Raw genomic sequence first — 20,311 nt, forward strand, 5'->3', positions numbered from 1 at the left:
AAAGGCCCAACTGAGCCGTGGATTTTAAGTTTAGTTGCCAGATGCAGACCAAATATGGAATTTGACCCGTGGGGGGAAATCAACCAGTAAGCTCTCCAGCAAGAGACAGCCTTACTGAATGGGAACGACGGCACAAGGTTGCTGAGTCACGAGAAGGCGCTCTCACGTTTCTTGGGATATCCCTGGCCTAATGAAATGAGCTCTTAGCCCTCTTTGAGCACAGGGAGAAATAACTTCAAGTGTCTCCTGTTACATGGGTGATAAGAAGGGATCTCTGTGCCACAAACCAGAGAAGACATAAACTAGCCTAGATGGCAACGGTCCAACCTAGTATATTTTTTTCCCTTTCTTTTCTTCGACTGCCAAAAGGGCTGAAGCATGCAATCTCTCCTGGAGCTAACAAAGACTGCAAACATCATATTCACTATTTGCAAAATGTGTCCATGGTAACACTGACAGACAAATCACAGACGCAACATGAGCCTTAGATGCAACTTGCCAAACACGGAGGAGCCATCCACACAAGGGCAATGGAGATGGTGGGCACCCACAGTCCACACGAGTTTCACAGAGCAAGTGAGACCCAAAGCAGGCCCTCTGAAACTTCATTCCTTCCCCCCATCACAGCCCTGGGCGGGGTGGGGGACTTACCAGGCTTTCCTGGGGTGCAGAGCTGACTGAGGAAAGAGGTGCACAGGTGGAGTGAGGCGAGGAAAGGGGGAGAGAGAGAAAGAGACAGAAATGATTCCCAGAATCAGCCACGAAATCCAAAGCAAACAAACATCAATCAGTACAGTAATGCTGTAAAGGAGGATGAGGAGGATGAGCATGTGGAAGGCCAGAGACTCCCACACCATTAGCATCATTCTGCCCTAGAGTTAGGATTAATGTTATAAAACCAGGGAGAGGCAGAATCTGATTCCCTCTCTTGTCCTAGTTGTGAAGGCCTTATGCTTTAGCCCTCAGTTCTATTCTTATGGCCATTCTGAATGTAGAACGAATGCAGAACCTTTGAAAGTTCTAAATGGAATCTGCACCTGGTCAATGGCAGAATCCTGGATTTGCTACCAGATCTCAATTGTACATGTGTCCAATAACAGAAGCCATATTCAGTGTCGAGTTTTTTCCTCCCTGCTGGGCTTTCTTAATAGGTTCTTAGCTTTTAATCTAAAAATAGGCCAGGTTCCTAGCCCTTAGGCTTAGGGGCTGCTTATGTCGCGATTTCTGAAGCCAGAGCTGGAGAGGGAGGGAGGTAATAAGAACACCAGCGATTGTTAGAAAAGGACTTCATGACTCATACCTAGTGTTTTATCACTCCCAAATGGATGAACTTGAAAGAGAACCAGATACAAAAAAAAAATAGAAAAATGGAAATCTATTTCAATTGGCGGCATAAGGTGCAGAGCAATTATTTTGTTGAAGTGGCATTTGGTAAAAGGAAGCCTGTGTTTGTTTGGGTATTGGACTTTCACAGCTTTTGCTTTAGTTTGGAATCACAGCCCTCCAATAGAATTTCTCCACTTCTAAAGGCAAACAATTGCTCTGTGAGTAGGAAGGAATTTAAAAAGTGTTGCTGGAATATGGCAGTGACATAGAACACCACTGAAAGGGGCAGGAATGAAGTCTGCAAAGAATTTGTGCACTTCATTTAAAAAGAAAACCAAGCATTCCCATTTTTCAGATTATTTGATGATCATTGTCAGGCCGAAGATATTGTTTTGACCCTGACACTCATATGGCTGAATTTTGGGAACGTGGTTATGGAGGCTCAGCAGGGAGGAGGCAAAATGGAGCAGCCTCTCTTGTCCTAGTTGTTAAGGCCTTATACTCATACTGGCTATTTTCCAGATACTTCTGGACAATATCTGTAACCTGATATTTTCCAGAAGTGTTGGGACCAAAACCTTTAATCTGTATACAGCCAGTTTGGCTCGGGGAAGGGTCAGATTACAATTCTAATTCAAGAGTTCAGTTCTAATTCAACCATTCAACCATTTGGTTGGCTGGTAACTAGAAGCCAGTCTCTCACTACCTTTCTACCCATCCTACGTTGCCCATTTGTGGCAGAGGGGATAAAACGAGAGGAGGCTCTCTTGTAGGCTGCCTGGAGTTCCCAGAGAGATGGTGGAAAACAAAACCATAAATAATAGTAATAAGTCCCCTGGAAGGCATCCAGTTGGGAAAGGCACTCTTATACAGTTCGTACATATACTACACATATACACAAACCAGATTAGAATGAGAAGTACAGTAGACCCCCGCTCGTTGCGAGGGTTCCGTTCCAGGACCCCCCGCAACGAGCGGGTTTTCGCGAAGTAGCGCTGCGGAAGTAAAAACACCATCTGCGCATGTGCAGATGGTGTTTTTACTCCCACAGCGCTAGCGAGGAGCCGAAGATTGGGGGCGGGGCGGCTGTTTGCCGCCGGCATGGAGGGCTTCCTAGCAGCCCCCCAAACCCGGGTTGGGGGTCCGGGGGGCGCTGGCTCTCGGCGCTTTCGAGCTGAGTCCGGGAGCGAATTCGCTTCCGGGCTCAGCTCAAAACCGCCGATAGCAAGCGGCAAGGAACGGCTTGTCTCGGCGCTTTCGAGCTGACCGGACTCAGCTCGAAAGCGCCGAGACAAGCCGTTCCTTGCCGCTTGCTATCGGCGGTTTCGAGCTGAGTCCGGAAGCGAATTCGCTTCCGGACTCAGCTCAAAACCGCCGATAGCAAGCGGCAAGGAACGGCTTGTCTTGGCGCTTTCGAGCTGACCGGACTCAGCTCGAAAGCGCCGAGACAAGCCGTTCCTTGCCGCTTGCTATCGGCGCTTTTGAGCTGAGTCCGGGAGCGAATTCGCTCCCGGACTCAGCTCAAAAGCGGCGAGAATGAACGGCGTGGGCGGGCGAAGGGCGGGCGGCAGCGAGGAGTTTGCGTGGGCGGTGGGGAAACTCCTCGCTGACGCCAGCAAGAGGGGGAAGACTCAGGGAAGCCGCCCAGCAGCTGATCTCCCGGTTGCCATCTACGCATGCGTGCCCATACACGCATGCGTAGATGGTATTTTGACTTCCGGGTTGAAAAATAGCGAAGTACCCTGTTCGCAATGGTTGGGGACGCAAGTATCCTTGAATTCTGACAGTGGCAGGGAAAACTACTTTGCTGTATCCGCAAATGGAGGAAAGACAGAGAACCTAAACTTTTCTTCTTCCTCCTCTATTTTATTGTCTTCCTCCAAGTTGATTAAACCAGTCTATCACTTGCTAGTGGGGAAGCCCCTTCTCCTAATGAAGCCTTCTGAATCCCCAGGGCCAAAGCACTCTCTTTCGACAGGTGCCAAATGGGCTTTGGTTTTGCCAAGGAAATGACCAAGCATGTGAAAAAACAATGCCGATCTAGGGGATTCACTTTAAATTGTTCAACCTGCTCACTTTCATTACCAATCTTACTTTGTTATTCTTTTTTGTTTTACTCTGTGCACTGTGTCATGGATTCTTTGGGATGAAGTTGTAATTTTCTAGTTATCACTGTGTTAACATTAGCATTTAGACTTCTATACCACTTCATAGTGCTTTTACAGCCCTTTCTAAGCAGTTTACAAAGTCAGCATATTTCCCCCAACAATCTGGGTCCTCATTTTACCCACCTTGGAAGGATGGAAGGCTGAGTCAACCTTGAGCCTGGTGAGATTCGAACTGCCAAATTGCAGTCAGCCGGCAGTCAGCAGAAGTAGCCTGCAGTACTGCACTCTAACCACTGCACTACCATAGCCCTTGGTTTCTGTTCCTGCCCTTTTCAAAACTTTTCTATTCCATTGATTAGAACATGAATATGGTCCCTATGGCTTATGACTTTCTGGATTTTTTAAATCAATCAATCAACCAATCAATTTTTATTACTGTCACAAACCAACAGAGCTTGTGCCTTTCATTGCCACTGCTTAGTATTTTTTAATCCAATGAATGGCGAACACTTTGGCATTTACTGTTGCTCCCTTAATAACATTTGCATCATCTAATGAAAGTCTTTGTTTGCTAGAGGGCAAATTCTGTTTTCTTCCCCCACCACACTCTCTTCTATCGTGCCCCTTAAGCATTCTTAGGAGGAGGGAGACAACCATCAACCCTCTTGTTTACAAACAGGATGGGACGACTTACCTGCAGAACCAGAGGGAGGAGGGCCCCCAGTCTGCTGCCAGAGAGTGGCTTCAGCCGCCAGCCGTCGTATGTAACTTTCGTCTACACACAGTAGGATGTTCTCCGGCTTGATGTCTGTATGGATTATTTTGCACTTTGTGTGGAGGTAATCAAGGCCCTGCAGCACCTGAAAAAAAGAAGCAATTGTGCCAAGGATAAGAACCTATTTTTAGAAGGAAGGACGCATTAGCATTAGAACAATGGTAGTTATAGCTGGTAGAATATATTAAATATATAAAGATAAAGGAAAAGATATAAGTTTAAGAAGTAGTTCCGATGTTGGAATGGAGTTAGAGTCTTTGAATTCTTAGTCTGCTAACCATGAAATGGATTGTGATGAGAGGTACTCGGGGAAGGATAAGAGGGAGCAGAAAGAAAGGGTTGAAAGAGAGGAAGGAAGTAGGAAAGAGGAAGAGAGGGAGAAAGAAGGTAGAGGGGAGAGAGCGATAGAGGGAGGGGAATAGTATGAAATACAGAGGGAAAGCAGATTGGAGTTAAAAGGAGCAAACTGAGGATATATGTTTATGGTACTTTGATTTGATTTGATTGGATTTGTATGCCGCCCCTCTCCGTAGACTCGGGGCGGCTAACAACAGTAGTAAAACAGCATATGACAATCCAATATTAAAACAGTTAAAAACCCTTATTGTAAAACCAAACATACATACAGACATACCATGCATAAAATTGTAAAGGCCTAGGGGGAAAGAATATCTCAATTCCCCCATGCCTGGTGGCAGGGGTGGGTTTTAAGAAACGTACGAAAGGCAAGGAGGGTGGGAGCAATTCTAATCTCTGGGGGGAGTTGGTTACAGAGGGCCGGGGCCGCCACAGAGAAGGCTCTTCCCCTGGGTCCCGCCAAGCGACATTGTTTAGTTGATGGGACCCGGAGAAGACTCACTCTGTGAGACCTAACTGGTCGCTGGGATTCGTGCAGCAGAAGGCGGTCCCTGAGATAGTCTGGTCCGGTGCCATGAAGGGCTTTATAGGTCATAACCAACACTTTGAATTGTGACCGGAAACTGATCGGCAACCAATGCAGACTGCAGAGTGTTGGTGTAACATGGGCATATTTAGGGAAGCCCATGATTGCTCTCGCAGCTGCATTCTGCACGACCTGAAGTTTCCGAACACTTTTCAAAGGTAGCCCCATGTAGAGAGCATTACAGTAGTCGAACCTCGAGGTGATGAGGGCATGAGTGACTGTGAGCAGTGACGCCCGGTCCAGATAGGTGCACCAGGCGAACCTGGGCAAACACCCCCCTCGCCACAGCCGAAAGATGTTTCTTTAATGTGAGCTGTGGATCGAGGAGGACGCCCAAGTTGCGAACCCTCTCTGAGGGGGTCAGTAATTCCACCCCCAGGGTGATGGACGGACGGATGGAATTGTCCTTGGGAGGCAAAACCCACAGCCACTCCATCTTATCAGGGTTGAGTTTGAGTCTGTTGACACCCATCCAAGCCCCAACAGCCGGCACATCACTTCCACTGCTTCGTTGACTGGACAGAAATATATCATTATGGATGTTTTCATAATGATAACATGTATGGATGTTTGTATAACTTGGTGAAAAAATAAAAACTTACAATCAAGAACCTCTTTGTGATTCAGGGCTACAAGGCCCTGGAGTCTTGATCTTATTAACAACTATAGCAGTGGAGGTAGTTCTTGCAATTTAGCCCCAAATTTATGTTGCTAAGTGAGATATTTGTTAAGTGAGTTTTGCCCCATTTTATGACCTTCATGCCACAATTCTTAAGTGAATCATTGCAATTAAGTTTGGTAATGCAGTTGTTAAAATGAATCTGGCTTCTCTACTGATTTTGCTGGTCAGACGGTTGCAAAAGCTTATTGCATGCCCTGGAACACTGAAACGGTCCTATAGTAAATACTGTATAAAACAGTTCTGGAACAAAGTAGAGAAATGAATAAATGAAATAACAAAGGAGAAGATTAAAAAATCTCCTGAATTCTTCCTATTGGGCATTTCAAATATAAAGTATAAAAAAGAAATTTATTATTTAATAATACATATATTGGTTGCGGCACGAATTACATTTGCGCAGAAATGGAAAGAAAAGGAAATACCAAAAGATGTAGAGGTATTTAAAAAAATTATAGAATGTGCAGAACTAGACATGATGACAAAATGTTTGAACAATCAAGCTGAAACAGAATTTTATAAAATATGGGATAAAGTATATCTATGGTGGAATTTTAAAAATAGTATTAAAAATTAAATAAGTAAGAATTTATAACTATTTGAAGATTTATAAGATAGAGTGAAAAAGTTTAAAAAAATATAAATGTAGAATTTTTGTTCTTTTTTTCTTCTTTTTCCCTAGAGTATGATAAAGTTAGAAGTGCTATTTTTTATAATTCTTATATTTTATTTTTTGAATAAGTATATGATATTTTATAGATAAAGAAATTTAATTAACATAAAGAATATAGAGTTAAACTCAACAAGAATGTAACGTGCATTTTTTTTCAGTGCCATTGTAATTTTGAATGGTCACAAAGTGAACTATTGCAAAATTGAGAACTACCTGTACTCAAGTTCCAGAAAAAGAGGTACAGTATTCAGATTAAGCCCATCTGCTTGGCATAATAAAATGGTCAGGAATGACCCTGACTATAAAAATTAATAAACCCTCTGCCCCCCCCCCAAAAAAAATTGTTTGTAAAAAAATCCATCTTTACCTGACATAAGATGCTCTTGACACAAGGTATGGGAAGCCCTTGGTAGTTGGATTTGATAATCCACTTCAACAGCTGGTGCCCTAAAACCTCAAGTACCATACAAACATCTGGGCGAAAACCAAGTCAAGGAGATAAAACAGGCACCAGAATGTGGAAACTGGTTGTTAAAAAAAAGTACCAGTAAATAAATCCCTCCTTTCCTTATTTTATTTATTTATTTATTTATTGGATTTGTATGCCGCCCCTCTCCGAAGACTCAGGGCGGCTAACAACAATGATAAAAAACAGCATGTAACAATCCAATAATAAAACAACTAAAAACCCTTATTATAAAACCAAACATTCACACAAACATACCATGCATAACTTGTAATGGCCTGGGGGAAGGAATATCTCAACTCCCCCATGCCTGGCGGTATAAGTGAGTCTTGAGTAGTTTACGAAAGACAGGGAGGGTGGGGGCAGTTCTAATCTCTGGGGGGGAGTTGGTTCCAGAGGGCCGGGGCCACCACAGAGAAGGCTCTTCCCCTGGGGCCCGCCAAACGACATTGTTTAGTCGACGGGACCCAGAGAAGGCCAACTCTGTGGGACCTTATCGGTCGCTGGGATTCCAGAGGTAATCTGGTCCAATGCCATGTAGGGCATTGGTACATACAAAGAAGTTATAAAATAATTTAATTCAGATATAGAGCAAAGATAGAAAGAAAACTAGTGTACAACAGAATCTGGAAACATCCGGCTGTGATCTCCCCAAATAACATAAAAACCAAGCAACTTTTGAGACAACTTAAACTCTCCTGGAATCTTCTTTCAACAGTAACATTTGGCAGAACAGACTTTTTGGGGAAAACGTATTGGCCATTTGTTCCTTTTTAGCTTTGATTTTATTATAAGGAGAGGATGAATCCCAAGATCAGTGGAAAGTTATTTTTATCTACATAGCAAATAATTGTGGCAGACAATTGGGAGTCTTCTTGGTCATTATTAGATAAAGAAAACATATGTGGGTGTGCGTTTGTTTATTATGAGGCCAAGCAGGAAGCTGGTGATAGAATGGAAAAATCACAAAGCACAGCAGCCCAGAAATACATCCCCAAGCCCTCGGATTAGCAGACTTCTTTGAAACTGCATTGCCCCAATAAATAAAACGTGGATGTGTGCTAACTAAACAAAAGTACAACTGCTCTACTAGAGGGACCTAAAATTCCCTACAGCCCAGCAACATTTCTTGTATTCACCTACCGTTTAAAAGGGGCTGCAGCCATTTATGCTTACCACAAAGACCTGATGTAGCTAAAAGGCTCAGCCCTTTGTTATTTCACTCTAGGGAATGGGAGATAGACAAAAAGATTGATTGCTCTCTCAGAATGAACACACACACACACCAACACATACACACACACACATATATACAGTGGTACCTCTACCTAAGAACGCCTCTACTTACAAACTTTTCTAGATAAGAACCGGGTGTTCAAGATTTTTTTGCCTCTTCTCAAGAACCATTTTCCACTTACAAACCCAAGCCTACGAAACTGTAACCGGAAAAGGCAGGGAGAAGCCACCGTGGGGCCTCTCTAGGAATCTCCTGGGAGGAAATGGCCAGAAAAGGTGGTGAGAAGCCTCCATGGGGCCTCTCTAGGAATCTCCTGGGAGGAAATGGCCAGAAAAGGTGGTGAGAAGCCTCCATGGGGCCTCTCTAGGAATCTCCTAGGATGAAACAGGGCCGGAAAAGGCGAGAAGCCTCTGTGGGGCCTCTTAGAAATCTCCTGAGAGGAAACAGGGCCGAAAAAGGTGGGGAGAAGCCTCTGTGGGGCCTCTCTAGGAATTTCCTGGGAGGAAACAGGGCCGAAAAAGGTGGGGAGAAGCCTCTGTGAGGCCTCTTAGGAATCTCCTGGGAGGAAACAGGGCTGGAAAAAGTGAGGAGAAGCCTCCATGGGGCCTCTTTAGGAATCTCCTGGGAGGAAACAGGGCCTCAACCCTCCCTGTGGTTTCCCCAGTTGCACACTTTTACATTCCTATGGGAAAAATTACTTCTTCTTACAAACTTTTCTACTTAAGAATCTGGTCATGGAATGAATTAAGTTTGTAAGTAGAGGTACCACCGTACACACACACACACACACACACACACACACACACACACACACACATATATACATACATATACACTGCTCAAAAAAATAAAGGGAACACTTAAACAACACAATATAACTCTAAGTAAATCAAACTTCTGTGAAATAAAACTGTCCACTTAGGAAGCAACACTGATTGACAATCAATTTCACATTCACCTTTGTAGAGAACTATTCAATGAGAATATTTCATTCATTCAGATCTATGATATTTATTTGAGTGTTCCTTTTATTTTTTTGAACAGTACACCATCTTGGATGTTCGTGAGAAACTGCCTAAGGTTAGCCGTCACTCAGCATACCAATTTTTAATGTACAAAACAAGTTTGGAACAATTTCTGTTTTTCCTGCAGACATTTTCATCAAAAAATGTAAAAGAAACTGGTTTTACAAGGCAAAGCTCAGGCACTTTGGAGGAAAAAAGCAGAATCAATTATTTGAACAGAAAGAGTTTGTGGATCTTTTAAGGAAGGATACGGACACCGTTGATCCCTGAGATCTTGAAATCATCAATCAGATGGACAATATTCTCTCGTTTTAGATCATTAGGATCAGAATCTCGCACCTGGAAGAAGGGAGAAGTACCATGTAAAAATGGTTAAGCATTCTAGATATGGATCAGGAACTAGAAACCTCTATGCCCAAACAACCCTCGCCATAAGGACAGCTAAAATATCATAATTCCGGGGAAACAAAGGCCAAGTGGCTATATTGACACAGAAAGGTAAATCAGATTTTTTTTCTAGATCCAAGTATTCCTATGGTTTCCCTTGCCACTGGGCACATCTAACAAACCTAGATGCCTCTGCCTGAATTTATAGTAATGGCTAAAATATCCTTAAAGGTGACTCTTGATACTTCCAAAAAAATGTTCAAAAAATGTTTCTTGGAAACATTGGAGATTTGCTTTTTAACCTTTCAGTTACATGATGGCCTCTCATCTGGTATTAATCCATTTCAATGCTGCTTTGCTTTTTTAAAATCTACTTTGTAGACTGGCCCTAAAATATACCCGTGGGACAAAAATACATTTGGGTCGTAGTACAGGTAGTCTTCAATTCACAACTATTTGTTTATCACTTGTTCAGAGTTATAAAGGCACTGAGAAAAGTGACTTACAACTGGTCCAATCAGGCCCAAGCCAAGTGGAATACAGTGAGATCCGATCTGATCCTTTATTTTACTTATATCTAATGGCCAGAATCTTGCCAAACTAAAGCTATAACGCGCTAACCACTAGCTATATCCTGAGAGATTCTACAGCGTGGCTACCCTAAATCTCCCCCCCCTCCCAACCGTAATATAGCTGGGTCTATCTCTGGGAACGCTCTGTATTGCTTTCTGTATTATAATATCATTACAAGTTAGCAGTTACAGGGGGTGGACAAAGAAATGGAAACACTTGACTTTTTGGCATCATGTTTGAACATGTTCAAATCAATCAAAACTTGACATATTTTAATGGTGGTTTTTTTGTTTTTTGTTTTCATTCTGTTATCTGATATTTTTTAGACTATCTTTTTTTTAAAACAGAAATTTAAGGAAATTGATTATAACCTTCTAGAAATGGCAGACCTCTCAGACTTTCAGAGGCCAAATTGTTGGTGCTCGAATGGCAAGTGCTAGTGTAACAGAAAGTGCCCAAATGTTTGGCGTTTCAAGAGATAATGTCTCAAAAGTAATGACTGCTTTTGAAAGAGAAGGGAAAACGTCCTCAGCCAAGCACAGGTCTGATTGAAAGTCGAAGTTGTCTGAGAGAGACCGTCAGACTCTAAAGCGAATTGTCAGAGCATATTGCAAGACCGCAACTTCTAAAATCACTGCAGAGCTCAATAGACACGTACAGAACCCAGTTTCCACAAAAACTTTCGAAGGGAGCTTCACAAATCTGGATTCCACGGAAGACCTGCAATTAAAAAACCTCTGCTCTCAAAGACAAATGTTTCAAAGCGTTTAGAGTGGTGTAGAAACCACCAGAAATGGTCCCTCAAGCAGTGGCAAAATGTGATTTTCTCTGACGAATCATTGTTTACCCTTTTTCTGACCTCCAGCCGTGTTTACATTTGGAGACAGCCAAAAGAATCATTTCATCAAGAGTGCCTTCTCCCAACCATCAAGTGATGATCTGGGATGCTATTTCTTGGAAATCTGCTGGGCCAATGATTTCCCTTCATGGAAGAATTAACAGCCATCACTATTTAGGAATTCTGGCTGACCAAATTAATCCTATGGTTCAAGAACTGTTTTCAGAGGGGGATGCCATCTTTCAAGATGATAATGCACCAATCCATAGAGCAAGAAGTGTTAAAGAATGGCACGAGGAACATTCTAATGAAGTTCAGCATCTCATCTGGCCACCACAATCACAAGACCTCAACATTATTGAGCATTTATGGTCGATTTTAGAGATTCAAGTAAGAAGTCGATTTCCACCACCATCGTCTCTAAAAGAACTGGAGGGTGCTTTAACTGAAGAATGGGCTAAAATTCCTTTGGAAACAATTCACAATTTGTATGAATCAATACCTTGGAGAATTGAGGCTGTATTTGCTGCAAAAGGTGGACCAACACCATATTAAAAGATATTTTGATGATTTTTCAAGATGTTTCGGGTTTTTTGTCCACCCCCTGTACAATTCTACATATACCATAGTTATCTTTGTAAATATTATTCAAGTGTGTATATATTTATTTTGGATACACTTATATAACTATCATTATTTTTCATCTACTGTATTTTGTATAAGTGAGTTCCATATCTCAATATACTTGTCCTTACAAAGTCTATGTTCACAGACAATCTGCTCAGAGGTGGCCATTGTATTCCCAATGCTGCAATATTGGTCTTTTGGCCACAGTAAGGGCAGAGAATTGCATTTTCCAGTGGACAAATTCCATGTAATAATTATGTAATTCAAGAGAATAATATCCTTTAATTATTTTGAGCTTTTGCTGCAGACATGTTTATATAATCCACAAAAATTTAGTAGATATAGGATATTGTAAAAAAAATGTTTTAAAGAAGCATTATCCTAATTATAGGCCCAGAAAATAATGTTCATTGGTACAACTCATTTCTTCAACGTGTAAAATAATAAATGTTTTCCTTTCCAAATGTACCATTGTGGAAGGTCAGAATAGAAAAATAACGTGTTTTCCAACAATTCCTGGATTTCACTACTTCAAGTTTTCAGACTTAAGCATGTTAGCTATTCCTTCATGAGGAATAGTTTACTCAGAATTGGAGTGGTCTGAGAAGCTTTAAACTTACACATTTCAGTAGCTTGATTTCATCCACAGCCGTTTCTGTATAATGCACAGCACTTTTCACCACTTTGAGGGCCACAAAGCGCTTCCGCCTGGAGTGATGGGAGAGAAGGACAGGTTTAGTTAGACTTAGCTTCCTTCATTTCAAGAAATTATCTCCCACTTGAAAGTCTCAGTATTACCTTCAAAACTGCTGTAAGAAAACAAAGCTAGGGTTATACATTTTAAAAGAATGGAGCTCACAGGAAGCTAAACAAAGCTTTAGGAATCTCAAAGATGCTTCCCCCCCCCCTTCAAAAGACAACTGGATTGTTTTTTCCTTCACAAGGAAGCGGAAGAAAACATTTTGCTTCTCATCAATTTTGTTTTCTTCTTTTTCAAGGAAAGAAAACTGACTTTTGAAGAAAAAAAGAGACAACTATGACCTGCACGACTGAGAATCTCAGCAGACAAAACCTTAGGGATTCATTCAGTCAACAATTATAAGGTTGCCCTATCGCCAAATTGATCCCAGGCAGTGTACAAGGGTTAAAACCACAGCAACAAATTTAATTAGGCAAAAATATAGAGTGGTTCTTTGACTAAATGCCCTTGGGACTACCTTTGTCCCCACCTTGCAGGACAGAACTTAGCTAGCCTTTTGCATTTCAATCAGAAAGTGATCAGAAAATGATTCATTTCCCCATATTTGATATTCTTAAAATTTTGCTTCAGACCAGGAGGCATTAGCTTTTAGGCGAGTAATCAAGGATAGCAATTCTGTAATTATACCCTGATGTCCGCTTCCCAATTATATCTATCCCTCAAGGATGTCCTCTGTCTTCACTTTTTTTTTCCATTTTAGTTCTATTTAATTTTAGATAATCCTCTTGAAGGAATAGAAACATTAATTGGAAAATTAAAGGACTTTGGTTTATTAGCCAGCTTTAAAATGAATAAATCCAGTTTTAAGATTAATAAAGACAAAGATGTTAATAGAATTCTGAAATTAGATCAAACTAAAGTGATGGAAAAATTGGTTTTACAACTGAGAAAAAAGTAAAATATTTCAGAATTACCATGACAATTTTTCAAAATAATGTTATTTCAAAATAATTATATTAACACATAGAATGAAATTAAGGTCATTTTAAGATGGGAGAAATTAGAATTGTCAGAGTTAAGGAGAATCTCTCATAACAATGTTTTGTCAATAATATTGTTTTTATTTTAGATAATACCTATTTTGCAACCGATGATGCATTTATACAATGACAAAACAATATATCTAAATGTACATGGTCATGGGGGAAAGCAAGTTAAATATAAAGTGCTATAAAATGCAAAGGGAAGAGAAGGACTGCATTTACCGGATTTGAAATTGCATTTTGCTGCTTCTTGTTTGATGAAAGAATGGATGTCACTGAGAAATATGAAACTTTTAGAGTCAGAACGTCACAACCTGAACTTTGAACGGCATGGATATATATGGCATAAAAAAATTAATGTGGATTTAAAACTCATTTTATTAGACATGCCACATTGAGAATTGGAATTAAATACCATGTATGACTGTGGCCACAAACACTCCTACAGCTCCCAACTCACTCTTATCATAGAAAAAACAGAAAAGAACAAATGGTTGCTATATTGGGGATTATTGGAAAACCAACAGTGGGAATTTAACATTAAGTCAAGTGAGAAATTAATATGTAGCGGAAGGATATAGTTGACAGTGGTTTTCCTATTTACAGTTACCAGAAAAATTCACAATGGAGGAAAATATTTATAGTATGGAACAAAGCATGTAAGAATTTGAAGTACAAATGTGCACTGATGGCGAACATGTAATTGCTAAAATGTACAAACTTTTGTTGAAATTTGAAACCAGAAGAACAAGTTAAAAATGTATGATACAGTAGGCTAAGAATACAAATGGGCCAATGGTCATAAGGGTTGAACTTTTATATACTTCTAGTTCTCTTCCTTTTTAATTCTTCTAATAAATTTGTTTCCCTGAACTGAACTCCTAAAGACTTCATGGACACATCTGTGAATATATGGTTTAACCATTCCTTTCTTCTGGAATGTTTTTTTCTACTGTTCAGTCTAGTTTATAACTCTGATAAGTTTTAGCAGTTTCCCCTCTAAGTCCAACCAAGGTCCAATCTCATTTTTGTATTAACCAAGCCCACCAGACATTACCATCTAGCTTGGCAATATGTGGCAACCTGATCACTTTTAAAGTGAATATATATTATTCTTTTTCAGAGGCATTCCTTGTATATTTAATATAGGGTGGAAAATAAGTGTGTTATTCACTGTTGTACTTACTGAATGTCCCAACAAAGCCAGACCGTCGAAAAGTGCCCCCATCCAAGTTTCCGTACCACATGATAACGCCCATTGAAGAGGTCCCCAATTTTTACTGGGTAATACCCACCTAATATAGAACAAAGAAGAGGCCAGTTAATATACTAGCTGTCCAAGTCTCAGTATGTGAGGCAGACATACAAATTGCATTCCTGATTAGGTTCTATCTTATGCTTAAAACAAATGCTCATACATTTCATTTGTTGTTATTCCTCAGGAGTGTAAAAGTGAAAACCCAAACAGATCAGACAAAAACAGCTTCTAAATTAGCATCTTGTTCCAGCAAAGGAGAACCAGACACTTCTCTGCAGACAGCATCCAAGACTAAAAAAGATGCTGCCAGCAACAGAGAGAGAGAGAGAGAGAGACCCCCCCTTCACTTAAGAGACCCCAGGCCATTCACTGCATTACTCAGATACCTCGGCAATAATCTCGGGGGTCCTCTTGCTCCTCGTCATCAGATCCCAAGAGCCCGCCTCCAACTGCAGCAGGAAGAGGCAAGGGGGGCACGGAAGGCGGGCGGGCAGGGTCATCCGAGCAGGAGGGACTAAGTGGCCTAATAATGAAGAAATTGAGAGGAAGAGGGGGCAGGCAAATATGGGCAAAAAAGAACCATCAGAAGGCACTCCAAATTTCAAAGTTATTTATTTCACAAACAGCTGAGAAACATTTCTAGCCTACTTCTAATTCAAAGCCGCCAACTGCTCGCATAAATTACTACAGCAAACTGTTCCAGACTGCTTCTGCTATACTTTCCACCATACCAAACTTAAATAGTTAACAAGCCCGGGAAAACTGTATTATGGAATAACAGCTTCCGAAAATGTAATTTCATTTGTTCATATTCCTCCCATTTCTCTCAATTCCTCAAATTCCTTTAGGTTTCAGCCCTCAGAGAGTGGGATGTGACCACTAACGTTTTCTTGCCGTTACTCTATTAAAGAACAATAAGGCTCTCAAATAATTCCCATTGTTCACCTTGGGAGATTCTCTGTACGTACCTATTGCCTTCTATTTCAATCTGTGCTGTTTTTCCCATCTCGACAGGTTTAAGGGGCGGGAGGGAGAGAGTCACCGCAGCCAACTTGAAAAGGGATTTAACAGGCAGCAAGAGAATGAATAGCTCAGCTACTCCTGTGGATTTTCAGTTCCTGATCAAGGAAAGGAGGTTTTCTCCCTCTCTGATGTCTTCCCCAGAGAGAAGATAATATTCCTCAGAGGAAAACTTCCAGATTTGTGAGGGAGCTGCCAATTCTGGCACAAATGGGGAGCCTCGAGACAGTCTCTTGTCAAAGCAGAGCAAGCTAGTGGCTGGCACTTTATCTGTTCCACATGCTCCCTCCATTAGTAAAGGAGGCATTAATACCTTGTGAGCTCAGAAACTTCCTCTCTCCGTCAGAGCCCAAATGCGCACAGAGACAAGAGAGAGACGAAGCGTTAAAAATAACCTAGCACCTTCCAGCAGCTGCCACCCCGGGATGGAAATGGAATTTGGGAGTGGGGAAGATGGGACACGCAGGAGAAGGGAACCAACCCCATGTGTCTTAGGGCCACTGAGGTGGTGGCAAGCGTGGATTCCAAGAACAATGCTCTTCCATTTTTATTTTTATTTTTAAAAACCGCCCCTAACTGTCATGGACATGTTTATTTATTTACTTATTTATTGGATTTATATGCCACCTCTCTCCAAGGACTCGGGGCGGCTTACAATACAAAAACAATAAAATACAGTGTTCCCTTGACTTTCGCAGGTCCGACATTCGCGAAAAGTCTATACCACAGTTTTTCAAAAAATATTAATTAAAAAATACTTTGCGGGGTTTTTTTCTACACCACGGTTTTTCCCGCCCGTGACGTTATACATCGTCACCAAATTATTGTTAATAAATAATTATGTTAATAAATATCAGGATCATTATCTTCTTCAATGGTGAGTACCAGTAATAATGGTAATAATCTAAAGGTTGTTAAGGGAATGGGAAATTGTAATTTAGGGGTTTGAAGTGTTAGGGGATGTCCTGCGATACTGTTCATAGCCAAAAACAGTGTAATTATTTCTGCGTCTCTACTTTGCGGAAATTTGACTTTCGTGGGCGGTCTTGGAACGCATCCCCCGTGAAAGTCAAGGGAACACTGTATAGTGGCTAAATCCAATTAATTAAAAGTAGGTAAACTAATCTAAAATCCCCAACTGTGCTAAAAAACAATTGTACCCATTCAGACATCACCCATACATAACATTCGTCGGCCAGGGGGCCGAGATCTAATCGCCCCAGGCCTGGCGACATAAATGAGTCTTAAGACTCTCGTGGAAGGCGAGGAGGGTGGGGGCAATGCGAATGTTGCGTCACAGCTGCTCATTATTCTGTGAAGGACAGAGGTCGGCATAAATGGTACAATTCACATAGCAAAAGCAAGGAAGGGTCCTATGGCATCTTGAAGATTAATCTACTTATCACTGCAAGCAATTAAGATTTGTGGGCCAAGTATCTACTTCATCAGCTAATGTGTAAGGTGACACAAGACACTGCTGGGTTTGCTAAATAGACTAACCCAGTTACACATCTCCTTGTCTCAAGCAGGTTCTCTGTAAGGAGGGGCTTGCTTCAGCACTTAGCAATAAGAGGACTCCCCAAAACTCTTCCCTCTGCCCATGAAGGGCTTTTGCTCCTTTTAAAATTGCAAATAATTCCTCAGGAGGATACATGGATAAGGTAAAGGAAGGAAGTAGCCTCATCTTCCCTATCCTAAGCCCCGATTAAAGGCTGGCATGTAGAAGAAAGCTAGAAAATCTCCAGGGAAGCAAGCAGAAGGCTGCTGCTTTCAGAAATCCATTTATCTCTAAGGAAAAGGTAAACAAGTCTAGGCAGAAAGGGATTTCTTTTGCTCTGATACATGTGTATATATTTAAACATAACATTTTGCGTCTGGGATTTATTCTCTCTGTCCTAGCTCTGCATGTGTCTTCTGCTCCTTGAGATTTCTCTACAGCAGAATACGTTTCTCAGAATAGGAGCAGACAGCATCATCGGGACAGTGTACGTTTCAGTCTTATACTGTATTCTCCTTTATGGTTTTCTATTTGAGGTTCAATTAGAATGCTGTCTGTGATTTGAATGACATTTTACCTCTTCAAGTGGTGAATGCTTTGCATGCTGACACTTAACAAGTTTTAAATAAACTTTTATATACTTTTTCATTTCCTCATTTAAATGAAGTTCGATTTTGCTTGTCACTCGTGAAATTGACCTACCTACCCACAAAGAAGGAAAGGCTGACTTCTCAAGTTATGTGTCCAAATGCTATAGAAACAGAAAGCTGACATATAGAATTTATTTCTCCCCATCCCTCCCCTTTAATTTGCGGAGAGGGGGGGATAGATTGTGGGAGCCTTATTTCTCCCATATATCAGGGTTAGAAGAAGACAGGAGAGGTGCCCCACAGACGCTATACATAGTGGAAGCAGTCATTATGAAGCCACTAAACCAGGACAGCAGACAGTTAGGACGTATATTTATTATTGAGCTTATACACTAAAGGGAACACTCAAATAACACATCCTAGATCTGAATGAATGAAATATTCTCATTGAATGCTTTGTTCTGTACAAAGTTGAATGTGCTGACAACAAAATGAAATTGATTGTCAATCAGTGTTGCTTCCTAAGTGGACAGTTTGATTTCACAGAAGTTTGATTTATTTGGAGTTATATTCTGTTGTTTAAGTGTTCCCTTTATTTTTGGGGGCAGTATAATTTGATTTTGCTGGTCACTTGTGAAATTGACCTATTTACCTACCCAGTAGACCCAAAGGGCTTCTGGGAGAGGAGATTTGAGATTGTCAATTTGAGAACTGAACTTTATAGACTCAGCGTATTGCTACAATTGTGAATGATCTTACATAGCATCTCTTCTGACTAGTTCATGCATCAATGCAGCAACACTGAATGGAAAAACTCAAAAGTACCCCCAAAAAGTTACACAGCAGTTATTGTTCTAAGAGGTTTAGGCCCACTTAACAAAATCTATACTCACTGTTTTGTCTTTTCAGCCCTAATAATACAATCATAGAAACATAGAAGACTGACGGCAGAAAAAGATCTCATGGTTCATCTAGTCTGCCCTTATACTATTTCCTGTATTTTATCTTACAATGGATATATGTTTATCCCAGGCATGTTTAAATTCAGTTACTGTGGATTTACCAACCACGTCTGCTGGAAGTTTGTTCCAAGCATCTACTACTCTTTCAGTAAAATAATACTTTCTCACATTGCTTCTGATCTTTCCCCAACTAATCTCAGATTGTGCCCCCTTGTTCTTGTGTTCACTTTCATATTAAAAACACTTCTCTCCTGAACCATATTTAACCCTTTAACATATTTAATCTTGGGACTAATTTCATGAATCCATTGATGTGGATCATCTCTATTTACATATACATCAAGAGATACATATTTTATGGTGAAATTATGGGGGGGGGGGGGGGGACACCAGCATTTTTCTAAAATTCTCATCTGCACATAACCCTAAAAAGTCGTTTTATATCAGGTGCACTTAAGGCAGTGGGGGAATGATGAGGGCCAGTTCCTTTACATAAATACCCAGCAAACAATTTACACGTGTGAACCAACCCTGGGCATCTATCTCCTCCTGCAACCAAAAAGCCAGTCAACATGCAGGTTGACCGCGCGTTGCGTTTAAGAGCCACAACTTGCAAGAGGCAGGATGAGTTCACACCTATTCACGTTCCGCTGAAGACAAGGTTGCCGTGCCCCCCACCCACCCACTATCCCACCCGGGTAACCTCAAGAGGCTGCATTCAGCCACCCCTCACACTCTCTCTATCCAACCCCCCCTTCCCCTCCAGCTCTATCGCTCCACACTCACCCCGGGGGGATCCCGCTCTCTGCCGGCGGAGGGGGCGGCGCCTTTTCTTTCTTATGTTTCTTCTTTTTGCCACGGCTGCTCCCGGGCCCTGTGGAAGAGGGGAGTAGCGCGAGATCGGTCGGCGCGCCGGGGCTGCAGGAAGCCGCGCACTGCAAAAGTTTTGCGGGCAAGGCTGCGATCGGCATGGAGTGGCAAGCGGGCGGTCCGCCCAAGTGGAAACCCCCTCCTGAACTCTCTTTGCACCTGCTTAGCGGGCCCTCTCCTCCTCCGTGCGATCGATAGCAATTCCCCGCAGCCCCCGCGCGCCCGTCGTTCTACTTTCCACGGCAGCCCTGCCCGCCCGCCGCTGCTCCCCCCTTCCTCACCTTTTTTGCTGCTCATCGCCCCCCCTGCCCCGGTGAGCTCCATACAAGCGGAGGATTTCACCCTACTGCGCCTGCGCAATCCGGCCCCTTCTCAACCGCAAGAGCGGCTTGTACCACACCACGTGAGACCGAAGGGGAGGAGCTTGCAGCAACTTGGCTGCTCCGCCCACTCCTAGCTTTGCCGACAAGCGGGGAGAAGAGGACTGACCTGACTTTTTAGGCAGGTATCCATCGCCGCCGTTAACTGAATCCATCCATCCACCTTTCTCGGCGTTAAAGCCTTCTCCATAGAGTTCAGTTTTTACATATTGTTTCCAAACATGAGCCAGGTCGTCTGCCACGAGTAAGGATTGATTCCTTAAATGATCCCTCGATTTGTTTTCTTGGTTATTATTATTGTTGTTGTTGTTGTTGTTATTATTGTTGTTATTA

General features: G+C 41.8%; 1 protein-coding gene across 2 annotated transcripts in view; it reads right to left on the minus strand.

Annotated features, from left to right (window-relative positions):
• Positions 1–19,946, minus strand: part of SRPK3 (SRSF protein kinase 3) — a 46,190-nt gene extending 26,244 nt beyond the window's left edge. Inside the window, exons 1-9 of one of the 2 annotated variants that reach the window (XM_070741348.1) lie at positions 19,880–19,946; positions 19,515–19,602; positions 15,045–15,181; positions 14,587–14,695; positions 12,278–12,365; positions 9,484–9,571; positions 6,872–6,978; positions 4,129–4,294; positions 652–677 (exon numbers count right to left, since the gene is read on the minus strand). In XM_070741348.1, the coding sequence (XP_070597449.1) occupies positions 652–677; positions 4,129–4,294; positions 6,872–6,978; positions 9,484–9,571; positions 12,278–12,365; positions 14,587–14,695; positions 15,045–15,181; positions 19,515–19,602; positions 19,880–19,922 (852 nt within the window). In that variant the 5' untranslated portion in view covers positions 19,923–19,946. Of the gene's footprint in view, positions 1–651; positions 678–4,128; positions 4,295–6,871; positions 6,979–9,483; positions 9,572–12,277; positions 12,366–14,586; positions 14,696–15,044; positions 15,182–19,514; positions 19,755–19,879 lie in introns of those variants that run through there. The other variant, XM_070741347.1, reaches the window with a different exon arrangement.
• Between the last annotated feature and the right edge of the window lie 365 nt (positions 19,947–20,311).

Source organism: Erythrolamprus reginae, chromosome 2 (assembly GCF_031021105.1).
Source record: "Erythrolamprus reginae isolate rEryReg1 chromosome 2, rEryReg1.hap1, whole genome shotgun sequence".
Classification (NCBI taxonomy): domain Eukaryota; kingdom Metazoa; phylum Chordata; class Lepidosauria; order Squamata; family Dipsadidae; genus Erythrolamprus; species Erythrolamprus reginae.